The sequence below is a fragment of the Drosophila takahashii genome, chromosome 2R, assembly GCF_030179915.1.
Source record: "Drosophila takahashii strain IR98-3 E-12201 chromosome 2R, DtakHiC1v2, whole genome shotgun sequence".
Lineage (NCBI taxonomy): Eukaryota > Metazoa > Arthropoda > Insecta > Diptera > Drosophilidae > Drosophila > Drosophila takahashii.
The window spans coordinates 38,201,387-38,225,411 of NC_091679.1; the positions used below are offsets into that span (position 1 = coordinate 38,201,387).

The window sequence follows — 24,025 nt, forward strand, 5'->3', positions numbered from 1 at the left end:
TATTTGCGTGTGGTGTCTCAAAAGGACAGGCATGCTATAAATAACAATTAGCTGGATGGTGAAAAATGGACCCCAAATTTTGGTCCGAATTTGATACGTTTCCCATTCCAGCGTGTACTAATTATATGGAAAAAAAGGCACTGAAAATTATGCAAATAACCCCCCAAGAAAGTGACCACTTTTTGGTCCACTCCAATTTGTCTGCTTTTCCTGTTTTCCTTCCATTTAATTTCTTTTTTATACACAACGAGTAATTTTTTGACCAAAATATGATTTCAATTTTAAGACCCACAACCCACGTTAAGTCCAGTTTGACTCCGGTGCTGTCATATCAAAATGCCAATTAAGTCGGGACCGCCAACTCACGGATACATTTATATACGGTATATATATTTGTATCCGTAGCCAAGCAACAACGAGCCGTCGAATGGGTAAAAAAAAGGTCAGAGAAAAAATTAAAGATAAAAAAGCATCTCAGTTTACGCTCCGTGCATACACAAATGTTTTTTATGACTGCTGGCAGAACGGTATACAAAAAAAAAGGTGGAATACTTTAACAAAATATGCACAACTTATTCGGGTCCGAGGGGAAAATTCACTGACAGGCCTAATGATGTGTGAAACGATGGCCATCATCGCATAACTGTCGCAATGCCATAACGATTATGCTCATTGTTGATGGCAATGATAATTCCATTTCAAGTCCGGCTCATCAAAATGCGCTTTATCACAAAATTTTCGAACTCTGCTCGCCTAATTACCTCTCTCCATCGCATTTTCCTTGCGGCCTTTGTCAAGGCATTAATTTTCCCATTGACGGGACACTCGAATTTTCCACCCAACTTGATTCGAGTTGGGAAATTGAGTTTGCCAAGGTTGGTTTGTTCGGCTCGGACTTAATTTCATTTGCATAAATTAACAAAAATTGAATCAAGCTTTGGTCTCAGTATAGATTAATTCGATATAGACTGCATTTCAACTGACTGGTTTCTGGCATCGTTTTCGTGCTTGCCTGCCACTCAATGGCCATGTTAATGAAATTCATTACCGAATGTTGCCCGTCGTGTAAATCTGTGTTCATCTAACACAATTACATGACGTAAGCCCTCACAGGCAGAAGGGCGATAAGTACGTGTTGCAAGTGCAATCGGTATTTGTAGCCATCTCTCTCAATCACCTGCAAACTCTGTGGGCAACGTGCAACATCTGGGCAGTATTTGGTGTGAATTTCGATTCCCTGTTGCAGGATCTTTTTTGAGGTATATTGAACTTGCCAAAAACTCTATTAAACAGGAAAACCGAAATAAATGACATAAATAGTGGAAAAGCTAATATAATTCAGAAAAACTATACAATGAATTTAGATGTTATAATGCGAAAATAATATATAATAAAGAATCATTTCCATATATAATGGAATAGAAGCTGAGATTCCTCATAGTTCGGAATATCCTATAAATATTTAAATATTCAACTGCAAAAACAAAGGATTTAAAATACAATATCCTGCGTCTCTTAAATTTCAATCCACTAATGCGCAATCTTCCCTTTCCATTCCCGATTTAAAGTCCCATCAATGCCATCAGCACTAAATAATTTAAAGCTTTACTGCCAGGTAATTCAGAGGACAGAAGGACTTTCGACCTGGCTGAATGTGCAGCAAATCCTCTTAGGATTCTCCTGGTCGAACTTGAAGTGGCTTCTGCTCGGTTTGCATGGCTCGTAAATCTGCAGGCCAGAAGACAGACTCACAGACGGCGAACAACAGATGAATAACGAGGGCAATAAAGCTGCAAATGAAAAGGTCAGAGGTCGGGGGGCAACGCTGTTTTTTATCCCTGCATTAGCAGAATTCCTCGGCGACACATGCGATTCGAGGGCAGGGCCAAAGTGCCAGGAATAAGTTGTGACGCTGTCAGGACTCTTCGAGTGGTGCATCAATATTTCAGCATCCTTTGGGGAGCCATCGCACACGGGAGCACACGTGTGCCGGTGTGTCCAACTTTTTTGTCTGATTAATCCAGTGAATTAGACAGAGAGCATATTTAATGCGGCTAAACTGGAAAAGAACTCCAAATAAAGAGGGAATATACAACAAAGACGGGGTTAATTAGATAAATGCGATGATTGAACTCCAGGCAAAAAGTCGAGACCAATATAAAAGTTTAATTGTGCTCTACGCCGGCTTGAAAGGCATTATTGCCATTATTATCATTACGAATTCATTCACTTTTAAGCACAATTTCGGCCGCCCATCGACCAGATTATAGCCACAATTCAGAGCCGGCACGGCGAAAACTGCGCGTGAAAGACGAGATTTAAATTAACGTTGAAATATGGTACGCATACATCCAGTTGTCAGGGACACGCGCCGGCGAGAAAGGGGGAAACGGATGGAAAGTCGGCAAAGGACTCAAAGGAGCGACCACAGCCAGCCGGAGAACCTTCCTTCCTTCCTTCCGAGCTTCCCAGCTTCTCTTCACAGCCAGGAAGCTAACCGAAAACTCTCTCTGCCAAGAGCAAGCAAAACCAAAAGTTCCACAGAACTTTATAGGAATATTTTTGGCCGAGAGTTGAGGTGACACGCTGACACAGCTCGACAAAAAGGTAGCAATAACACAATTTAATGGCTCCAGACTGAGAAATACTCTGCCTTGAGATTTATAGCCCCAGTTATATTATGATCTTAAGTCGGTAAGTTGCTGAACAGCAAAAACTGATATTTTTACTAGCAATTTGCAATGGCTCGTAAAATATTCTGCTAACATTCTCTGTTACCTTATTTTAAATAAGATTATTTATAAATGTTCTATGACCAAACAAAGATTTGCCAAAATGAAAAACTATTTACTTCAAATAAGATTATTTTGATTACCGTTAAAGAGGTTTTAAAATTATCTCTAAATGTTATAAATGTTTTTTAAATAACTTACCATTGACCTTTTCTTTAAATTATTATTTTACTTCATCTATAGTTACTTTTTTAGCATTAAAGTTTAATAACCAAAACCGTTTAATAAATATGAATATAGAATTTAAAATTCATGTTTCCAGAACCACCTATACTTTTATTTACCTATCCTTCAATTTTTCCTTATTTTACCGGGTACATTGTGGCATATTTATCCGCAGATCTGCCGCAGACACGTGTGGTTATGTCATCATATTTTAGGAAGCTTTGGGAGCCGTTTCATAATATTTGGCCAACTCAGCTGTTCTGAGGGAATGCATCAGTGTCAGTGTCTTCGTGCTTCGTGATGTGTGGGTGCTTATTAATTCATTATTTGGGGATTGAGTGTGTGATTGTGTGGCTTTTTGTGCACGCTTGGATATTCGGCATTTGGTTTTTAGCTAGTGCATTATTTAATACCAGTTGCTTATTTTCGACGGACAGTGTGTGTGGGCGGGGGTGTGTGTGTATACTTACCGCTATCACATTCCTCGTTCACATTCATCTCCAGCATCTTGGTGTGCGTGATGTCCTTGTGGGAGGCCAAAAAGAGCACCACATCCCGCTTTTCGTTCTTGATGGGCACGATGTCGAACAAGCACCAAAATGGAGCACCTGCAATGAGTTTTCACTTTAATCAGCGGCACAGAAAATGAATTTCCACTGCATCGCGCATACGCCACGTGGCCTGCGGTCGCCCAGCCTAGCTCAATATTTGGCCTTGCACTGTGTGCAGTGTGGCAGTGATTTTCATTTGCGGCTGCATAATTGAAACCTCATTGATGAAACCCTAACATAGATGGTAGAAAAAACACAGAACTCTGGCTGAGCTTTATCCCATTTTTAATTAGCTGTTAAATGCTTCAAAAACGACGGCATTCTATGTGGCTTGAAATTGATAAATAAATTGCATGGCAATTCAATTAGACCGCAATTATTGTCCTGGCCTGCATTTTAATTATCTCCCGCTAATTACACACCCAGCCCGAGGTCAACAAGATCCAGTTAGTCTGCCGCAGCCAATGCATAATTAATAAAACATAGCCCCGGCACACACGAGAAAAGAAAGCCGAGGGGTGAAAAATAGGGGTTGGATCGTACACTTGAAGAAAATACATTTAGTCATAGGTTCAGAAATTATAAACAACTTTCATAAAATAAGTTCCCCTTTTAATATTAATATTTAGGAAATAAAATAAAAGTATATTTTAAGTGGTCTCATTATTATCACCTATAATATTTTGTAAGTTCCTTAGATTGCATTTTTCAATAAAATACTTCAGATATTGGGTAAGTCTTTTAAATGTTTAATATTATTAACATTTTAGATAGTTAAATACCTCTTTTAATGTTTTAAAGTAATTTCATGACCAAGATTTATTTTATACATTTTTTCTTGCTCTGTGAAATTGCTGATTTTGGGTTTCAGCTATATATTTTCACTGCTGTAAGCACATTCTCTCTCATGCCTGCAGTCGGTTAAAAGTTTTAAACGCTTCGCTAATTAGAAAACTTACACTCAAAGTTGATGGATCTATCCATCTTGGGCTTATCTCTGCGCCGGGCTTTGTCTTGATTAATCGTGACCTCATTAGGGCTACAAAATACCGCGGCCTGGGCGTGCGAAAATGTTAAGAGCACAATTTATTGTACGCCCAGCATGTCAACGAGCCGTGGCAAAATGTAAGGATATAGATGGGTGGAAGGGAAAAGGGCGTAGGTCCTGCGAGACTTGAACATGAACATGAACCCACGGAGAACCGCAGGAAACTAGTTCAAGTCTGTCGCGCTTAACTCAATCACGAACAGTTCCCCACCGCCACAAAAACAAGACCAAGGGAGCCGCAGAGTTCACTTATAAGTCAATGGTGGTTGGATTTCCAGCAAAACTCAGCAGGTGAGACCAAAATTGATTTCCAACTTTTCACTCTTGTACTGGTAGTTTTCACAACCTTTGTCGTCAGATGAACAGCCGTACAAAAGCAATAATACTCCCTTTATGCGGAAAAGAAAAGCTTTTCCATTTTCGTAGAAATAGTAGGACAATAGAGAGGTGATGCTGACTGAAAGACTGTATGACAGAGTGATTCGGAAGAAATGAAAAGCTGCACGAATGCCTTAAATAAGCCATGCAGTATTGGCCTTATCAAATTGTTCACTACTTTTGTTCATGAAGTTGGGGGCCAAGGATTAGCATTCAATTGGGAGGTCTTAATTGGAACTTCCAAAGTTTTGGCATTTTGAAAGGGGGACTTTTTATGGAAGCTATGATAATTTTGGTTTTTCCTGTGGCAAATTTATAATGTGGAAAAATGTTCATCACCATAATAAAATTCACTTTTTCGCACTGAATATATATATTAAATCTCTATAATCCCTAAATTAAATTAAATTTTGGTAATTAAATTATACAAATGTATAAAAAATAAATCATGAAACTAGGTTCATATTTGCTCTTACTACATATAAATTCCTGTATAGTTTCAAAGACTAAGATTATGTGGTAAAACCTATTATCCTATTCCCGGGACCCCTGCTTATCAAGATTTTAAGTTTTAATGATGTCTCGCCCCTCTTTTAGCTACTTAAACTTGGCAAGTTTTATTATGTGACCATTGGCAACCACAAGCCCAGAAATAATTTCCTTTCTGGCACTTTCTTTTTGCACAAGCCCCCATTTTCATGAAAATTTTTAATTAAAAAGGAGGCAGAAACAAAACAATTTTCACAGCATTCCCGCACATCGTAATTGGGACGGCTTACCTTCCTTCTTGTAGAAAATAACCTCCAGCTTCAGTTCCATCTTATTGGAGAGACTTTTCTCAATTTGCTGCTTGTGCTCCTCCTTCGTATCCGGTCCGTAAAGGAAATGACATGAGCAGCCTGTTTCGATTACGCGGGAATTTTCGACCGGAGTTTGAGTTTGTTTGTTTGCAATTGAATAAAACGGCACAATACATTCAAATGAGTATTCAAGTGTTAAATAAGTTGAGCCTGTCCGCTGGGACAGAACGGTTCGTCCTTACCCTTTTGCATAATTTGCGCGCGTGAATATCCTGTCAAATCCACGAACCCATCCGAGCAATAAACAATTGGATTGCCATTTGCCTGCGCATTGCCGAGCACAAAGTTCGAGTCTGAAAGTGGAGGAGGAAAGAGAAAAGTTGGATGAGCCACTGTGGGGCAAACTGGAACAGGAACAACAATGGGAAAATGTTGCAGGGGGAAAATGTTGGCTATACGGATGGGTGATGGTGAAGGATGATGTTCAGCTGCTTTTCATTTGCCATGAAATATTGTCCCGACAAACAACGGTAATAAGACAAGTCCTGCTGTGTGTCCTTTTCATGGAAAAACAAGACTGACGGACTCAAGTTGCCTGTCGCCTTAAAATGCACATTTCCTTTCCATATTGCCAGAAAAATGTTTTTTCGTATATATATGTATGTTTACCATGAATATTTATTAAGAATTACAGAACGAAGTATTTCTTTAACTTTAATTAATATACAGGTAATACTGTCACGGGATTAATCAAAATGGTAGTGATTTAATTGGAATGAATTTAAATAGAATATAGTAAAAAAATAATACTTCCAAGACCTGGACCTTAGCAATAAATTAGCGTTATGAATACAACATTTTTTTTTCACTTTTTTCTATACAATGAACCATGCCTTATTATTATGAGTTTAACCTTTCCCTTTTTATGGCTTTGCCATTTGCACTTGACCTTCATGTCTGGAACATGCTCGTACATTTTTTTTGTGTGCTGTTTTTGCAAACGTAGAAATAAACAAAAAATCTGAACAGCATTTAATTAAATTTCCCGGCAAACTCGCAGCAGGAAATGAAATTCTTATGTGCCATTTGGCCAGTTCCAAATTCGGACCTTTAGCTCGGCTCCTGGGAAAATCCCGGGAAATCCAGCCAAAGGGTATTTCTATCCTGGATTTGCTCTGTGCGCACTTATTTATAACATTTCCAAGGAACACAATTCAATAATAGCGAGCTTCTCGCAGCGTGCTTTCCTCTTTATTTACCTTTTCAATGCAATTTCATAAATAGAAATGCTACCCACTTCCACATCCCCTGTAACCGAAGCACTGTGAATAGAACGAGAAAGATCGTAATTGACGACACAATGGACAGATTATACGGGAAGATATATACATATGTATATTTGGAGAGCAAGGATGTGGATGCAACAAATTGAATTGAAAGACAAGCCAGCTGAAAGGCAGCTCAAAATGAATGAAAACTCATATGGCACACAATAAAGTTAATCTGCATGTGTGTGTTCTCTACAACAATATCAACAAGTCATAGATGTGTTCTAGAAGTGAAAAGTAATTGCGATAATCCAATTTATTAGCAATCAAGGACATTTTGTCGCTGGAAACTGTGGAAAAGTGCCAGTGAATTGTTTACACTTCACTCTCTCTCACGAGGAAACTATAAAGTGATTGTTAAATAGTTTATTCTGCAGTCACCGCAATAACCAACAAATTAAAAGTAAATTTACGTAATGTGTTGCATCAATAAAAAGTTGGCGAAAACTGCTGTGGTCGCATTAAGAATGAAATGCACACATGAGAAAAATCGAATTTAATTGTTTGTACTCCAATTAGTGGCTGTAATAAGTGCACTTAAAGGAAAGTATGTATATCAAGTATTAATAGTTTGATTGTTCAATTATAAATGGGCCTTGGATTTGAGCCATTAAAAAGTCAAAAGCTCACAATTTACATTACAAATATTAAAGTTAATAAAACGATGCAAAAAATTCATAATGTACTGTATTTGATTAACGCGAAATATCATTTTATTAGCAAATGCCATTGAATATTACATATTCTATTTATTTTCTCTAATATATTAAATATTTAAATAGATAACATAAAATTTAATTGAGTTTCAACAAAAAACTGTAAAATATTATTTCCATTCCTGAACGTTTTATTTCTATTTAATTGGCGTAGACTATATATGTGGTAAAAGTTTAATTGTGTACCTTTTGGAAAAGTAATAAAATGCAGAAACAAAAATTTTAAATTGTAATAAATAGTTGCTTCTCAAATTTCCGTGTTCATATTTGTAATAAATACCTAACAAAGAGGTTGAGAGGCACAATAGCTTAACAACCGGAGGCTAAATTTCTTACAGGATTCTTTTTGTTTGAGTTTTTGACTGCTGCCGACGACAACGACATCCATCCACACGCTCAACTGACTGACTCCGGCTCATTTAATATGCCTATTTTATTATTTATGCCTCGTAAAACCTTTTTAATCCCCCTCTGCCTACTGAGCATTTCATTTCATGTTCAGAGCTTGTGACAACTCGTAAAGACAATTATCGCTCCCTATGTCTTTCGGTGTGCGAAATAAAACAATTAATTTATATGATGGGGGACCGACATGTTTTCCCGAGGAAGGGACAAGGAACCCAGCAATGTCAGCACGTGTGTGTCCTGTCAACGATTGCCATTGGCGAAAGGAAACTTGAAGTTGATCCGGATTTTCCCAGGACTAAAATCAAAATAGGACACAGATTAGGGCCCAAGTCAATCGATCGGGAAAATGTAAACAAAAGATGCGAAAAAACTCAAACCAAAAGATAACTACAACTGATTTGCGGTCGAGGGCCTGTAGAATTAAATGACTAGAAAAAATAAATCTTTAACAATGAGATAAGTATTTATTTAAAATTATAAAATCTGTACAAAAATTGGTTATTTAAATGTAATGTTTTTTTCCTTTTTCAGATCATTAAATTTGAATACGAGAAAAACACCCCAAGAAAATACCGCGGCAACCAAACAAGGCGCAGTTTAATTTACTGGAAAACATTTTTTCTCTCAAAGGAATATATATTTTTTTAAGGCTTCCACGAGTCTTTTGTGTATTGCGTTTCGCGAAAAAAAATGGGAGGCAAGAGTGGGCATGCACGCACAGCAGCACATAGTTTTAATTTCCCAGCGCAGGGAGCGGTATTTTGCATGCTGGATGGGCAGATTTTCAATATGGATAAGGTCTCCCACACGCGCTTCCATATATATGTATGTACGATGTACATATAGAACAACAATTCGTGACTGGTCGGCAGATGTCCCTACGCGCGAGCACTTAACTGACATGTCCCCTAAAATCCCTGGTGCCCCAAGATTGAGAGAGCTACACAAACAAATATAAAATACTTACAAAAAGACGAAAAAGAATAACTTTATATTTTTTAAGATTTTAATTACAGTAATCTCATCAAAGATTAAGTAATTAATGATATTTAAGTAAACCAAATATTTATTTATCCAAAAATAAATATTTCTTTGGTGTGTTATTGGAATTTGTCATTTAAATAAATAATTAAAAAAAATACATACAAATTTTTTATTTAAAAAAAATAAATTTTTTCTCAGTGTACAAAAAAGACCCGGATGCTTATTCTCGGAAATCTCTTATGCGTACTTTTTTACGAGTTAGCCAAAACGATGCCGGCATTTGGCTTATGCAAGCTCCAGTCGGGGCTCTCAATAAAAAGTGTCATAAATATAACATTACAGAAATCATATAAAGCCCAGACTCGGACCGGGCGGAATCGCTTGGCATTAGCATTAGCATTTCACTTACGGGTGCCATCGAACCGTGTGGCGATTGTGTCCAGGAATGTGTTCTGGGGCGCTAGCAGCCCCTTGCGGGCTGGCATGGGAATGGTGGGGCCGGTGGCGCCTCTGGAAGCGCTGCTTGGGGCCTGGCAATGCTGCAAGGAGAAAGGGGGAAAACCCATTAATTTTATTGACAATTTTCATTTTTTCCAGTTTAAATTTTAGAAATTTGGACTTTAAGCGGTCGCCTAAATATGTATACATCTCATTATACCCTTGCAGAGGGTATTATGATTTTAGTCAGAAGTTTGCAACGCAGTGAACCGACCCCATAAAGTATATATATTCTTGATCAGCATCACTAGACGAGTCGATCTAGCCATGTCCGTCTGTCCGTCCGTCTGTCCGTCCGTTTCTACGCAAACTAGTCTCTCAGTTTTCAAGCTATCGGAATAAAACTTTCCCAAAAGTCTTCTTTCTATTGCAGGTAGTATATAAGTCGGAACGAGCCGGATCGGACAACTATATGATATAGCTCTCATAGGAACAATCGGGGAAAAAAAATGTAAAAAAAATTATATCTTGGGTGTTTTTGAACCTACAACATACTACTTTTGGAAATGTCATTTTTTATTTAACTCTGAATTTCGAATAAAATTTTTTTCAAAATCGGACTACTATATCATATAGCTGTCATAGGAACGATCGTAAAATTAATGGGAATATAATAGGAAATAAATTATTGCTTCGTTGGTTTTTATTGTATTCTCTTCTACTCTAGGATATAACTCTTTTCAAATATTTTCGAATTTCGATTTTAATTTTATCAAAATCGAACTACTATATCATATAGCTGCCATTGAAACGAACGCAAAATTAATGAAAAATAATAGGAAGATTAACATTTTTGCGATTTGTAAATTAATAGGAATTATCTGCAAGGGTATATAAGCTTCGGCTGGCCGAAGCTAGCTTCTTTTCTTGTTTTAAGTTGGTTCCAAAACCCATTTCATATAATTTTAACGCGCTATTATAAAATAAGAATTTTAGTTGTCGTATTAAATATAATATATTAAATGTTTTTTCATTTCTTCAAAATGATAAGCTCATTTTCGTACAGTCACGGTTCGACCAATAAAACCAATGGTTCAAAAACAGCATCTTTCTAAAATCTTATATTAATAAAACAATAAAAATGTATCCATATACAAAAGATTTCTTAACGCTACAATAAAAAAAAAACTAGGTATTTATTTAAAAAAATTTTTTGTTAACGTTTGGGAGCTTCCACTGCATTTATTTTAATTGGTTTTTTTCGATTTATACCCGTGGCATTGTGTGCTCTTTGTCGGGCTTCCATTTGTTTTTATTATTGGAGCCAACAGCGCATTGATATAAAAATATTTGTATGCCAACACTTTTTCATTCAGCTAGTCGAACAATGAAAACCGGACTTAAATGGAAAACATTGCGAATCCATTTAACACAGACGCTGTGCGGGCGACCCTGCGAAATCGGTGCGATGAGGTGTGTATATCGAAATTAACTTTTTTTTGACGTTGATAGGCGTAATTTGTTTTTGCCCACAGGTGCTGCTCGCATTAATTTCCAGCAACAGTTTGAGCGGTCAAATGGCAGCAACAAATAACCGCAACCGCAACAGTGACAGCTGTTGGACTTTCACGTAACAAAAGAGGCAAAATTCGAATACTGATAAGACTTCGACGTCACTGGCGGCGTGTTGACATTGGAAATATCCAAGCGATAAGCCAAGGAAAACACTTACTCACAAGGGGTATTCACCAGTTATCAGGATTTTATATTTCTTGTTTTATAATTTATTTTCCTACAAGTTATGAGATTTTCCGAGAGGTTAGTCTGGGTAAATAAATTTTTTTCCCAGCATAATATCATTCTTGAATCCAACTATCATCAATGAGAAACTTAAATTCTTGTAATATTTACAAAAAATTAGTATTAAGCACGTAATTAAAATCTTGGAATACACAATACTGGTAATAACTAATCAACATGCTCAGTGAACTGTTAAGAGTACTTTTCACCAAAAACCCACCGAAGCACACCCTAACAAGTTGAGTTACTATCCCCTGCGTTTGATAACATGCCTGATACACCGATAACGTTAATCCTACAGTTCAGCCTGCAGCTCTCAACCTTGTCGATGTATTTGGGTTAGCTATCGAATGCAATTTTGATTAATACCCCATTAGGGGGGCCTGTAACCGCCACACCCACCCACTGAGAGGGCGGAAAATGCATATTGCCATTGAGGTTGTACCGCAAAATTTTCATTTCCAACATTTCCGGCGACCAGCAGCAGGTGGCAGGCAGCATATGATTTCTCCGATCTGGTAAACCTCGACATATGCATACACTCATAGAAATTTTCCGGTAAAATCGCCCTAAAAACAAGGAAAATCGCCCTAAAACGGGGGTCAATGGCGACTAGGCAACAAAATTAGGGCAAATTGCCCTAAAAATACGGGTGAATTTGTCACACATTTAGGGCGATTTTTCGTATATCTAGGGCGATTTTTCTATTTTCAAAGCTAATTGCCCTAAAAATAGGAAATGAGACCCTTAAACTAAAGGCAGTTTCCTTTAAATCCAGGGCGATTTTTCTGGACTTATAGGCGAATTGCCCTGGAAATCGGAAAAAATACCTTTAAACTAAAGGCAGATTTTCATAAGTCTAGGGTGTTTTTCTGGATTTTAGGGCAAATTGCCCTAGAAATATGAAAAAATATCCTGAAACTAAAGGCAGATTTTCAAAAATTTAGGGCGTTTTTCTGGATTTATAGGCGAATTGCCCTAAAAAAAGCAAAGTGCTCCCCAAAATTTCACGGCTTTTTTTCATAAATAAAAATACGATTTCATTATATTTTTTTTGTTTTTTTTTATATTTTTGTTTGTTGTTATTTACACAATTTCTAATTATATACATTTACATACTTTTCTACTTATTCTTATTGCTAAAAGAATTACATCGATCTTAAAAATAATGTTTTGGCTTAATGTATTTTTTGGTCTTTAGGTTGTGTGCTTCCGCCGGAGAAAATTTTAGGTCTTTTAAGGTTTATTACAATAAGTACTGATTATCAAATTTGACTTCTAATTGAATGCATAGAAATTATATTTTTTTTTTGAATGAACAGATTGTTTCTTTAAAATAGTTACAGTTTTAAGGTTTTATAATCCTTCAAGAGTTCGGATAATGCTTTACCTTTCTTATCAGACTCTAAATGAATTTCATAAAACATTTTTTGGATAAATGTCGTGGTTTAAAACAAAAAATATTTTGAAGCACACATCAATACTTTTTAATAAGGTTCCCATTCTATAAAAAAACCTCTGATAGGTAAACTGGAAATTCACCAAGGTCAAAAAGGGCTTGTTCCCACGTTGCAGCTGAATGGTTGCAGTTTCGGCTTTCCGGATTAGCAATTTTCCGTCAATGCCTTTAGATGTGTTTGCAGTTCCCCAACAGTAGCCTTCCAAACCAAGAAACGGCTTCGCGGGTCCGCAATGGTGTGCTTCGCGTTCTTGCTCCCGCCGTCCTTTTTTGTCATTGCTGTCGCACCAACACTGAATACATCGCAAGCCAAATTAAAGTTGATTGTATCTCTATTAAATAAAAACAGTCTATTTATTGAATGAGAAAAGAAAAAGAGAAAAAGCACATACCTTCAGCGTGGCTTTCCAAAGATTTGAGCAGTTTTATTCCCTTACTTTCGCTTTTAAAAAGTGCGAAAAGTGGTTTGCGGAAGCTGGATCTCAAAGACGTTCTCAATCTAAAACAAGAAAAAAAATTGCTAGAAATTAATATAAAAATGCTCTACTAACAGTCAGAATTTTCATTTAGCCTGCGATTGCGTTTGCTGCTACTTCTGGAAAAAAAGAAGCAACAAAAGCAAATTTCGGTTACTGACGAAATGACGCAATAGAAATTTGGGGGTTATTTTGGCATATGCACTTGTGAATGCGGTTTGTCCGGTGCATAAATACAGATTTCTGGTAAATATATACATATGTACACATGTGTGTATTCTGTTGCATCATCTTTTTACTCTTATTAATGTTCTTACTTTGTTCTGCTACACTTCCAAAACTCTACATCTGGACTGCTGCTTCCAGTCAAATCTCTTTAAGTTTCAGCTGCGTTTTCCTCTGTTACAGATATGTAAATTCAATTAGTTATTAATATCCAAATTGCACAATTATATATGTATGTACTCACCAGAAAAACAGAGAAAGAATCGCCTCCCAAGTCCTTTAATAGCGTTTACATTTTTCACTTTTTCACAAACAAAAGGTTTCACAAACACGTCTTTCGCCGCCAAGCGCCCGAAAAATTATGACAAAGTCTAGACAATGCAACTCTTTCTACCCCCACCCTTGCCACTGCAACGGACGAAAAGTAGCGAAGAAGAAGAAAAAGGGTGGACTTCTCTAAAGTCAAATGCGCTCAGCATCAAAATTCATAGAAAAAGGTCCGCCCTAATATACACACACATTCACTTGTTTTGACCTGTCAACCACACACACATACACACATGTATTACATATGTATCCATTAATTGCGTCTTAAAATTTCGTTTGACTCTTCCTTGTTTTTAGGGCAATTTCAGAACATTTTTTTTGCTATTTTGTTCAACGTTTTAGGGCGATTTCGCCCTAAAAAGAAGGAATTACTTTTGGAGTCGACTCATGAAAATTCGCCCTAAAAAACAGGGCAAATTGGCCTTTTTGGAAAAACTAACCCTAAAAAATATTTTCCATGGCGATTTTTCGTAACTTTAGGGCTAGCCACCCGTATAATAAGAAAATTTTTCGTAGTTTTAGGGCGACCTCGGTTTTAGGGCGACTTTTCTAGTATTTAGGTAAAAATTTCTATGAGTGTATATGAACAGACATACCAACAAACACAAACGCACACGCAAACATGCGGCAGCATCTGCATCTGTTTGCGTGTCTGTGTGTGCAATTTCCGTTTCCGCCTTATTCCACATGATTAGGCTGATGATACTTGGGTTTTCCGTTCTCCCCTTCCCCACCCCTCTCAGCATGAGATTTTCCTCTTGCGAAAAAAGGTGAAGGATTTCGTTCACCAACGTTACATCACGGAAAAAGTTATTTTTGCCAGAATTAATCAATGCAAGTGTTGGTTGTGGGAAGCAAAAATCAAAACTCAAAGTAATTTTCCAATTTCATAAATTCACATAGCATATTTTCATTCAGCCAACAAGTATTCAACAGGAAAATAACCTTGAACATGTGGTATTTGCATGCAACAATAAAAATGAAAGCAAAATAAAAAGTTCGGGGAGGAAAAAAATTGTTTTTTCTCTAATATTTGTTTTGCAACATTGTAATGCAGATTGCAATTAAAAATTTCTGTGTTGCTTTTTGCCTTGCTCATTTTGTTTTTCTGCGGAATTTATGTGGAAATGCAGATAAGCCTTTAAAACTTTAATAACAAAACAATTAAATAAATGTTTATAAATAGCGCAAGCTTTGCCCTATAAATAGAGAAATTTTAAATGTTATTTGAAAGAACACAAAATCCTATTTGAACCTCTCTAAATTCGAATTTCTCAGTAGTAAAACATCACAAACCATTTAATCTATTTTACCAGCTTTCACAATAAATTAAGTAGATCAAATAAACAGGCGTTTCCCAGAACAAACTAAATTCCTTTCAATGGAAAATCTTGTTATCATGACCAAGCAGTCATGTTTGAAAATTCCACGGAAAAAGGTTTTAATAAATGGGCTACTTCCTGACCACCTTGCAGATATGTGAACAGGCCATCCTGGCCGAAAGGAAATTATCTTTAAAGAAGATTAACAACAAGAAAATAAATGCAAACACCCCCGGGACTGAGACTGAAGCTATGGCCAGCACATCTGGGAATTTCCTCACGCCAAAGGTCCGGCGTTCATTTAAGCAAATTTGGCTTATTCGGAAGCACAGCTACCTAATAACCACGTTAAGGCGAAATCGCCTTGTAAGAGGGCGAAACGAGTTTGGAATTTTTAATTCCGCCTGCCGCATGTGGTGTTTTCCTCTTTTTTTGGGGAAACAGAGCTGCAGACTCCCGGAAAAGCGGCACGTGCTCCATAAAAAAAAGCAGCAGCGAGAAAAAGCGGTTGTCGGGGCAATGGGAAAACACGAAAAGCGAAAATATGTTTTCTGGCCAGCAGCCCACACACAAACACTTGGCTGACCAATAAGGGGGAAAGGCAATGGAACTCAGAAGGAAACTCAATTGCCCCAATTTTATTCATCCCATTTACCACCTGGCCACATGAGTTACTCGAAGAAACCACTCTTGATAAACCAAGTTGAAATATTAGCAATTATACAATTCTTACACTCGATTTAAGCTGGCAAATGATTTAAAAATAACAGTTTGGGAAAGCTGGAGAAAAACAATGTATAATTTATACTATTTAATTACAAAATTCAAAAAAAATTAAATTTAATTCTCATCAGTTCAGTTCTTTTTTACAATTTTTTTATTCAACAAAAATATTTTTAAAGTGCATTTTGAGAAAAAATTATTTATTAAGGGTTATTTTTCGCGTGTTCACTTCAGCAATTAATCCTCTCCAGCAGCGTTCTTGTGACTCTTTCGACGCTGCACCCTGCTCTGGATGAATCCGCGGATCAGTTTGTGTTGATTCACCACTAGGTCGAACCACAGATTCATGTCCGACTCGAAGTTAAAGGCCGGCATGGCAGCCATATCGGAACGGAATCCGCGAACATAGTAGGGCACATCCTTGGGCCAAGGACATCGCTTAGGAATATTACTAAATCGATCCATATGCTTGCGTCCCAGCTGGATGAAGGCGATCTGATTTTTGTTCGACAGCAAGCTGCATCCATCGATTCCGGAGAGATTGAACAAAGTGAAATCGTCGCCCATACGTCGGGGTAAAACAATTCGCATATTCACAAAGAACTTAAGCACCGGCTTTTGGAATTGCAACTCGATGTTGAAGGAAGGCCGTTTTACACTCTTACTCAAACCACATTTCAGATTTGATAACATTTTCTCGGGATCCTCACTGAAGCAAGTGCAATTCGTAAATACCATGTCAAAGTTGGCCTGGAAAAATATAATTTAACATCTCACTTTCTGCATTTTATATCAAAAAATATCACCTTGGCGTTGGCTAAATTAACAGTAGCAACAATAAACACAATTATCACAGAGAACTTGCAATACATAATGTTGCACGAAACGCTCACGAATTCGAAATAAAATTATTATTATTTACCATGGTTAATTACAAGCTGCTCATTTGTACAAGCTGTAATCCATTTGACTAATTACTCTCATTTATAATAAGCTCTTTTTTTTCGACCAGAAGCGTTAATTGACAAAGAGATTACAGGTGATTACAGAGCAACGCCATTAATGATCCCATTAAACCATTAGTACTTTAAACTAAAATCAGCTTTACTTTATTAAGAATTTTGAGAGCTTATTGGAATCCAAAAATTATAATTAAACAATTATAAATTTATCTTTGTGTCTGGTTTTCGCCCGACTTAAATAATTAAGACACAAAGCCTCCTCCTTTGCATATATACATTTCCTGTTCATTGCTTGTTAACTCATTGTTTGTATTATTTAAATGAAACAAGCAAATGAGCTTGCACAGCTCAATAATCGCATCCAGTCGTCTGTATTTAAGTCTAGATTTACGACACTATCATAACAATGATGATTATTATTCCAGCATTAGTCACGCATCAGTAGATTATGGTTTCTAATTTTCAATTTAGCCAATGCATTTGGGCATTAACTCCAGTTGCGATGCATAATTGGAGTGGTTTTGTATGGGTCTTGCGGATGAGGGAGATGAAACCGAAGACTTTCGACATGTGGATAGTCATTTTGCTCTGCCTGCTTCCTAATTGGAAATTGGAGGCGGAGGCCAAGGTGCGTATGAGTGATGCACGGGCTGCAAATAATTTTTAATAAAGCATGCTTGGATTTCTCAGAATAATTTCGAGCTGCAAACGGATAATTTTACATGCAGCAGCGAGGATATGAATTCAAGGATTCTCAAGGAGTTCCGTTGCGGCATAAGTAAAAGTGCCAAACGTCGCACTTGGCATATGGAGTTTATGCTCAAGCAACCGGTTGGCGAACATGATTTCTTCATGAAAATCGTCCTGCCCCGCAGGAGTCCTCTGTCGGACTTTGTCCTGCTTAATGTGACCACCGATGGCTGTCAGTTGTTGGCCAATCGCAATCAAGTGCCCCTCATGCGTTTGGGCCGGAACATCATGGAGCGCTTCAGCAACTATCCCAAACAGTGTCCTTTCAAGGCTAATTTAACCTACTACATCAGAGGATTCCGTCTCGACTTAAATCTCCTGCCCGCCGTGGATATGGAAACCCCGGTTCACATTGAGCTCAGCTATCGGAGCAAAAATCAGGGACTCAGTTGGATCAGCGGCTATCTGGTGGCACGAGTTCAGCGGATGAGCGAGAAAAAACGCCCCAAGTAGCAAAAATGATGAGAAAAATCCTGGTTACCATGACAACTGTATGAACACTTTACTAGAAAAAGAAAAAAAAATTATTTCGTAATAATTTAAAATATATTTATCATTAAAATGGGATTTTTAATATTTAAATATATTAAAGCAGAATATCTTTGATTTTCGCCTAAACATCACACATCAACATAAAGTTTTCCTCTTTTTTTCAATTTAAATTTCTCAAATGGAAACCTAGCTATATTATCCTTAATAAAAGAACCTACTTCAAGGGCACAATTAATAAAAGTGCGTATGACAAATCTGCGACAGTGAGCATATGGCCACGGAGGTAATATTGCAGAAAATCATCCGCCCTCTCGCGCCACCTGTCGCCGTCTCTTTCTCATTCCCTTTTGCCATGACAGTTCAACCAGATGATGTTGCTCCTGTTGTTACAGTTGCCGTTGCTACCTTTCCATTCACGGCAATTCTTTCCATGTCATTCCACAAATGTTGTTCAATTACCTGCGCTCAGACAGAACCTGCCAGATGGAAATACACTGAGAGAAATAATTTTGAATTTTTTAACATTTAAAATAAAATAAATAATTACAGTTTGATACTAAAACACTTTATTATTTAAAAATATTAGATAATTGTTGTCTATCATTAAATGAAAAATATGAATAAAATATTATTAAAATTCAATCGTGTTATAAATACAGTTATGTAAAGGAAGATGGTAAATTTAATTCAAAAACTGATTTTATTTTTAAATACTGTTTTCTAAACGCAATATTTGTGCTTTTTTTTCTACCTGAATAAGTAGAGAAACATTGTGGCGGCAACTGGTTGAGTATGTTTGTATTTGAGTTTGTTCGACTGGCATTTGGCGCGACACAAGCTGAACCAGCTGCCACAATTTGGCATTTGACAGATGACGAGGCTGTGGGCAACTAATAACCCACCTTCCTCCTACGCCTCCCCTCCCCTCCGCCGCCCTCACCTGTCTGGGCAAAAAGCGAAATGAAGTGAGAAATGTGACAATGTCGTCAGTTGATGATTTGTTACAGTTACCTAGTGGAACACAAACAGTTGCCGGTAAATGAAACTGAATGGACTTCCGACGGGCCATGTGTTGCAGTTGCCTCAGGGAAGAGAGAACCACGCTATCAAGAATTGTCATCAGCAAAGAAAGCCTCTCTGGGAAAAATGACAAAGTTAGGAGCTAGGCATTAATCAAGATATGAATACCCTACAAAAGAGTCTGATAGCTCAAAATAATACATACATAACTTGACCACTTTTTGCCTAAAATAGTAATTTCTGATTATTTTAAAAGTACTATATTTTAGGTCGATTTTTAATCGAAAAACCATAAATCATAAAGATTTTTTCTTATTTTTGCTCCTTTCATAATTCATTCGCACGCTTAATTTTTCACCACTAAACTTTCACTCTCAACGGTTGTCACTTTCTCTCCATTTCTATTTTTCTTCGGTTCAGCTGGACTGCCTTTCAGGAATGAATTTTAATTAGATGTCAGGGATTTGCATGCATGTGTGGCGCATTACATTGGAGTTTACTAAAGTCGCCTGTCACTTGATTTGATGGCCAAGGGAAGCCACTGCCAACATTGATTCTGGCTAAAACCCCTCCCTAATGCTGGTGCGGTCCCAAACTAATTAAGGCCAACTGTTAATTGGCATCTGTCTTCGGGAAAGCCACTATTTCATTTTAGAAACTGTATTGTCACTACTTGGGTTCTTATTACATAACTTCGTTATACAAAATTAAATAAATATTGAAAATTGATTAAATAAAATAAAACATATGGCACAGAATTAATTAGACTCTAGAGTTCTGTAAAAGTGAAAAAATATTTGCCTATTTACTTAACCTTCTTAGGCTTAATGTGTTACAGTGAAATGAAACTAAAAGGAAAACTTTCATGCAAAGTTTTTAGTTTCTGGCTAAAAAGGAAAGGGCATAGCAGACTTACCTAGGGAAAACGGCCCCCAGCGATTTTTAAAAATTTTGAATCAGCGATGGTAGATAATTAGAAGGAGAATATGGAAACCAATTTTCAAAGCTATTGGACATTTGGCTGAGGAGTAATCGTCTGCAATCCAAAAATGTATTTCAGCTTATATTTGACCAACGGAAACGCTTAACTGAAAATTAGTGATGAGAAATCAAAGGGATAAGAAATAGGTCCTCGCTAAAAAAGCTTGGAATTTTTAAGACTTTTTAAAAGTGCAGAAAACCGCGATTAAAATTTTCAAAAAAATTTTTGACCACTTTCAAGTTTTGGCAACACCACCAATTTTTTACAGCTCCTGTGTCTTTTAACCATTGAATTAATAAAAAAAAATCATAATTTTATAGGTGGTGCAACAGTGTCAAAGAAAGGAAAAACTAGATTTCAAGTAGTTTTGTGGGACTTTTTCTACAACCCGGCCACCCCAGTTTTTTTTTAAGTTTTTGAAGTGCACAGTACCAACTTGATTGCAAAGCCCATTGCTTCCAATATTTATTCTCACACCTATTTTGGCACTATCATCACTCTTTTGCCGTATTTTGGCGTTAGAAAGAAAACACGAAATCAATTTTATCTTTCGAGCAGAAAGCACGATTTGCATAATTCAAAAGCAGAAATATCTGTCTTTTCATGGCCGATAACGAGATAAAAAAATAATGCTTAGATATCCATAGATGTTCAGACAATTTTTTAAGTCCAAAAGTAGGATTTCGGCCAATAGGTAAGTTTAAAAAATACCATTCTATCCCAATTCACTGGATTTAATGTGGGATCTCCGTTGAGGAATTCGCTATGAATTCTTTTCATTGACCTATTACTTTTTTCCAAAGCATATACAATTTTGTGTATTACATATTAAAAGCCTACTTTTTGACTTAAAAAATGGTATCGCTGGGTCATCAATGGTCTGAAAGCATTATTTTTTTATCTCGTTATCGGCCATGAAAAGACAGATATTTCTGCTTTTGAATTATGCAAATCGTGCTTTCTGCTCGAAAGATAAAATTGATTTCGTGTTTTCTTTCTAACGCCAAAATACGGCAAAAGAGTGATGATAGTGCCAAAATAGGTGTGAGAATAAATATTGGAAGCAATGGGCTTTGCAATCAAGTTGGTACTGTGCACTTCAAAAACTTAAAAAAAAAAACTGGGGTGGCCGGGTTGTAGAAAAAGTCCCACAAAACTACTTGAAATCTAGTTTTTCCTTTCTTTGACACTGTTGCACCACCTATAAAATTATGATTTTTTTTTATTAATTCAATGGTTAAAAGACACAGGAGCTGTAAAAAATTGGTGGTGTTGCCAAAACTTGAAAGTGGTCAAAAAATTTTTTGAAAATTTTAATCGCGGTTTTCTGCACTTTTAAAAAGTCTTAAAAATTCCAAGCTTTTTTAGCGAGGACCTATTTCTTATCCCTTTGATTTCTCATCACTAATTTTCAGTTAAGCGTTTCCGTTGGTCAGATATAAGCTTAAATACATTTTTGGATTGCAGAGGATTACTCCTCAGCCAAATGTCCAATAGCTTTGAAAATTGGTTTCCATATTCTCCTTCTAATTATCTACCATCGCTGATTCAAAATTTTTAAAAATCGCTGGGGGCCGTTTTCCCTAGGTAAGTCTGCTATGCCCTTTCATGAATTAATACAAGTTACCTAGACTTTAAAAAAAATAATTAAAAAATAAAATAAGTTTAAAGGTAGTACAATAAAATAGGATAATATATTTCATATTATTATACCCTTGCAGAGGGTATTATGATTTCAGTCAGAAGTTTGCAACGCAGTGAAGGAGACGTTTCCGACCCCATAAAGTATATATATTCTTGATCAGCATCACTAGACGAGTCGATCTAGCCATGTCCGTCTGTCCGTCTGTCCGTCTGACCGTCTGTCCGTCTGTCCGTCTGTCCGTCTGTCCGTCTGTCTGTTTCTACGCAAACTAGTCTCTCAGTTTTTGAGCTATCGGGATGAAACTTTCCCAAAAGTCTTCTTTCTATTGCAGGTAGTATATATGTCGGAGCCGACCGGATCGGACAACTATATCTTATAGCTCCCATAGGAACAATCGGAAAAAAAAAACTTTTAAAAATTCTAACTTCGGTGTTTTTTGAAATATTACCTTCTACTTTTGGGGATGTTATTTTTTTAATATTTCTGAATTTCGAATTAATTATTTAAAAAATCGGACTACTATATCATATAGCTGCCATAGGAACGATCGGAAAATTAATGGAAAAGTAATAGGAAATAAATTCTAGCTTCTTTGGTTTTTGTTGTATTATCTTCTACTCTAGAATATGACTCTTTTTAAGTATTTCCGAATTTCAATTTTAATTTTATCGAAATCGGACGACTATATCATATAGCTGCCATAGGAACGATCGGAAAATTAATGGAAAAGTAATAGGAAATAAATTCTAGCTTCTTTGGTTTTTATTGTATTATCTTCTACTCTAGGATATGACTCTTTTTAAATATTTCCGAATTTCAATTTTAATTTAATCAAAATCGGACGACTATATCATATAGCTGCCATAGGAACGATCGGAAAATTTATGGAAAAGTAATAGGAAATAAATTCTAGCTTCTTTGGTTTTTATTGTATTATCTTCTACTCTAGGATATGACTCTTTTTAAATAATTCCGAATTTCAATTTTAATTTGATCAAAATCGGACGACTATATCATATAGCTGTCATAGGAACCATCGGAAAATTAATGATAAATATTAGAAAATTGAACATTTTTGCGATTTGTTAATTAATAGGAATGATCTGCAAGGGTATATAAGCTTCGGCTGGCCGAAGCTAGCTTCCTTTCTTGTTTTTCAGATAAAACTGACAGATTAAATTTCGACACCCTTTTCAACCCATTTCACTGTTCGCACAACCCCTCCCACTTTAATGGAACTGATAAGTTGCCAACAGATTAGAGCCATGAAATTTTAATCAGTTTCGTGCCCAAGTGGGCAAACAATTGAAAGTGAAGCCACCTCGAAATTTTGATAAGACCGTGCCGCAAATTCCTGCGGTTGGCCCACAACTAATGAATAGTTTAGGGCGCTCTCAAGGTTTATCGTAAAAGGGGGTATGTGCTTTTCAAACTCGCCGCAGAGTGCTTAAGCTGAAATCTAAAATTTAAGCCAGCGGGTAATTAACGCATACCCACAATCCTTTTTATGGCCCAGACTTTTGGCCATAAAGCCATGCAGGAAGGGTGCTTTGCGCCTTTTACAAAGTTGCGTGGTTTTTAAGACTTGTTGGCAAAAGTTTTTGGGTATTTTTTCGACGGTGAGTGCAAACTTTTCACGTGTCTCGACGAAAAGCTTTTGCTGTTGCCTTTCTTCGTCCTAATTCGATTCTCACTGCCAAGTTCAACAAATTAAATCTTAAGACCCTCCAAAGACTTCACACACCCATACACGCCCACACTTTATAATTAATTAAAGCAAGTTTGTCTTTTGGCCAGGAATCTGGAGCACATTTGCCATGGCTGTCGTTGAATATTCAATGAAAAATGACATTGCTCGGATAAATATTTGCGTGAAGCAAGCGAAAAAGTCAAGGGTCTTTTGAGAAAAGTCGACCTAAATATGCTCTTTTTTTCCAAACTTAACTCCTCATATTTTTGGTAGGCAAGTAAGTCAGATATAATTGCACAATTATCATTTCCTCACTTGAGTAGTTTACCTAATCAAAATCACTTTAAAAGTATTAAAGGGTTCACATTTGACTCCACTGTTACCATTTTTGGTAGGCTGTCCATTGGACTGCAGTCCACCTATTAACAGGACAATGAAAACGATGCTAATGTGCAGCCTGCACCGAAGAAGATAATTGATAATTAGTTTTACACAACGGAGGCGGAGCTTAAGGATATAGTAAGTAATGAACCAGTGCTTTCAG

At 36.8% G+C, this 24,025-nt stretch overlaps 3 protein-coding genes and 1 long non-coding RNA gene across 8 annotated transcripts in view; 1 reads left to right on the forward strand and 3 right to left on the reverse strand.

Annotated features, from left to right (window-relative positions):
- Positions 1-24,025, reverse strand: part of Elk (Eag-like K[+] channel) — a 77,161-nt gene that overhangs the window by 21,592 nt on the left and 31,544 nt on the right. For all 3 annotated transcript variants that reach the window (XM_070213394.1, XM_070213393.1, XM_017154747.3), the window contains exons 2-5: positions 9,580-9,709; positions 5,977-6,087; positions 5,714-5,833; positions 3,428-3,565 (exon numbers count right to left, since the gene is read on the reverse strand). In XM_070213394.1, coding sequence (XP_070069495.1) covers positions 3,428-3,565; positions 5,714-5,833; positions 5,977-6,087; positions 9,580-9,655 — 445 coding nt within the window. In that variant the 5' untranslated portion in view covers positions 9,656-9,709. The remainder of the gene's footprint in view (positions 1-3,427; positions 3,566-5,713; positions 5,834-5,976; positions 6,088-9,579; positions 9,710-24,025) is intronic.
- Positions 12,766-14,470, reverse strand: LOC138912783 (uncharacterized). Of its 3 annotated transcripts, none has more exons than XR_011418340.1 (3): positions 13,813-14,470; positions 13,260-13,366; positions 12,766-13,199 (listed from the first exon to the last, which is right to left on the reverse strand). It is a non-coding gene; the product is annotated as an uncharacterized lncRNA (long non-coding RNA). The 3 variants fall into 3 exon arrangements; XR_011418339.1 differs by lacking the exon at positions 13,813-14,470 and adding an exon at positions 13,419-13,598 and having other exon boundaries at positions 12,767-13,199; XR_011418338.1 differs by lacking the exon at positions 13,813-14,470 and adding an exon at positions 13,661-13,697 and having other exon boundaries at positions 12,768-13,199.
- LOC108066200 (uncharacterized) lies at positions 16,166-16,678 on the reverse strand. The gene has a single exon (XM_017154599.3). It carries the CDS (start codon positions 16,676-16,678, stop codon positions 16,178-16,180), a length of 501 nt encoding a protein of 166 aa, XP_017010088.1. The 3' UTR covers positions 16,166-16,177.
- Positions 17,387-18,105, forward strand: LOC108066198 (uncharacterized). The gene is made up of 2 exons (XM_017154598.3): positions 17,387-17,530; positions 17,593-18,105. Exons 1-2 carry the CDS (start codon positions 17,405-17,407, stop codon positions 18,103-18,105), a joined length of 639 nt encoding a protein of 212 aa, XP_017010087.3. The 5' UTR covers positions 17,387-17,404.

What these genes read in the sequence shown, in the direction of transcription:
- LOC108066200 (XM_017154599.3), bottom strand. Translation starts at nt 16,678, where the DNA reads ATGGTATTTACGAATTGCACTTGCTTCAGTGAGGATCCCGAGAAAATG.
- LOC108066198 (XM_017154598.3), top strand. Translation starts at nt 17,405, where the DNA reads ATGCATAATTGGAGTGGTTTTGTATGGGTCTTGCGGATGAGGGAGATG. An exon ending in AATTGGAGGCGGAGGCCAAG is followed by an intron (nt 17,531 to 17,592) that starts GTGCGTATGAGT and finishes TGGATTTCTCAG; the next exon opens with AATAATTTCGAGCTGCAAAC.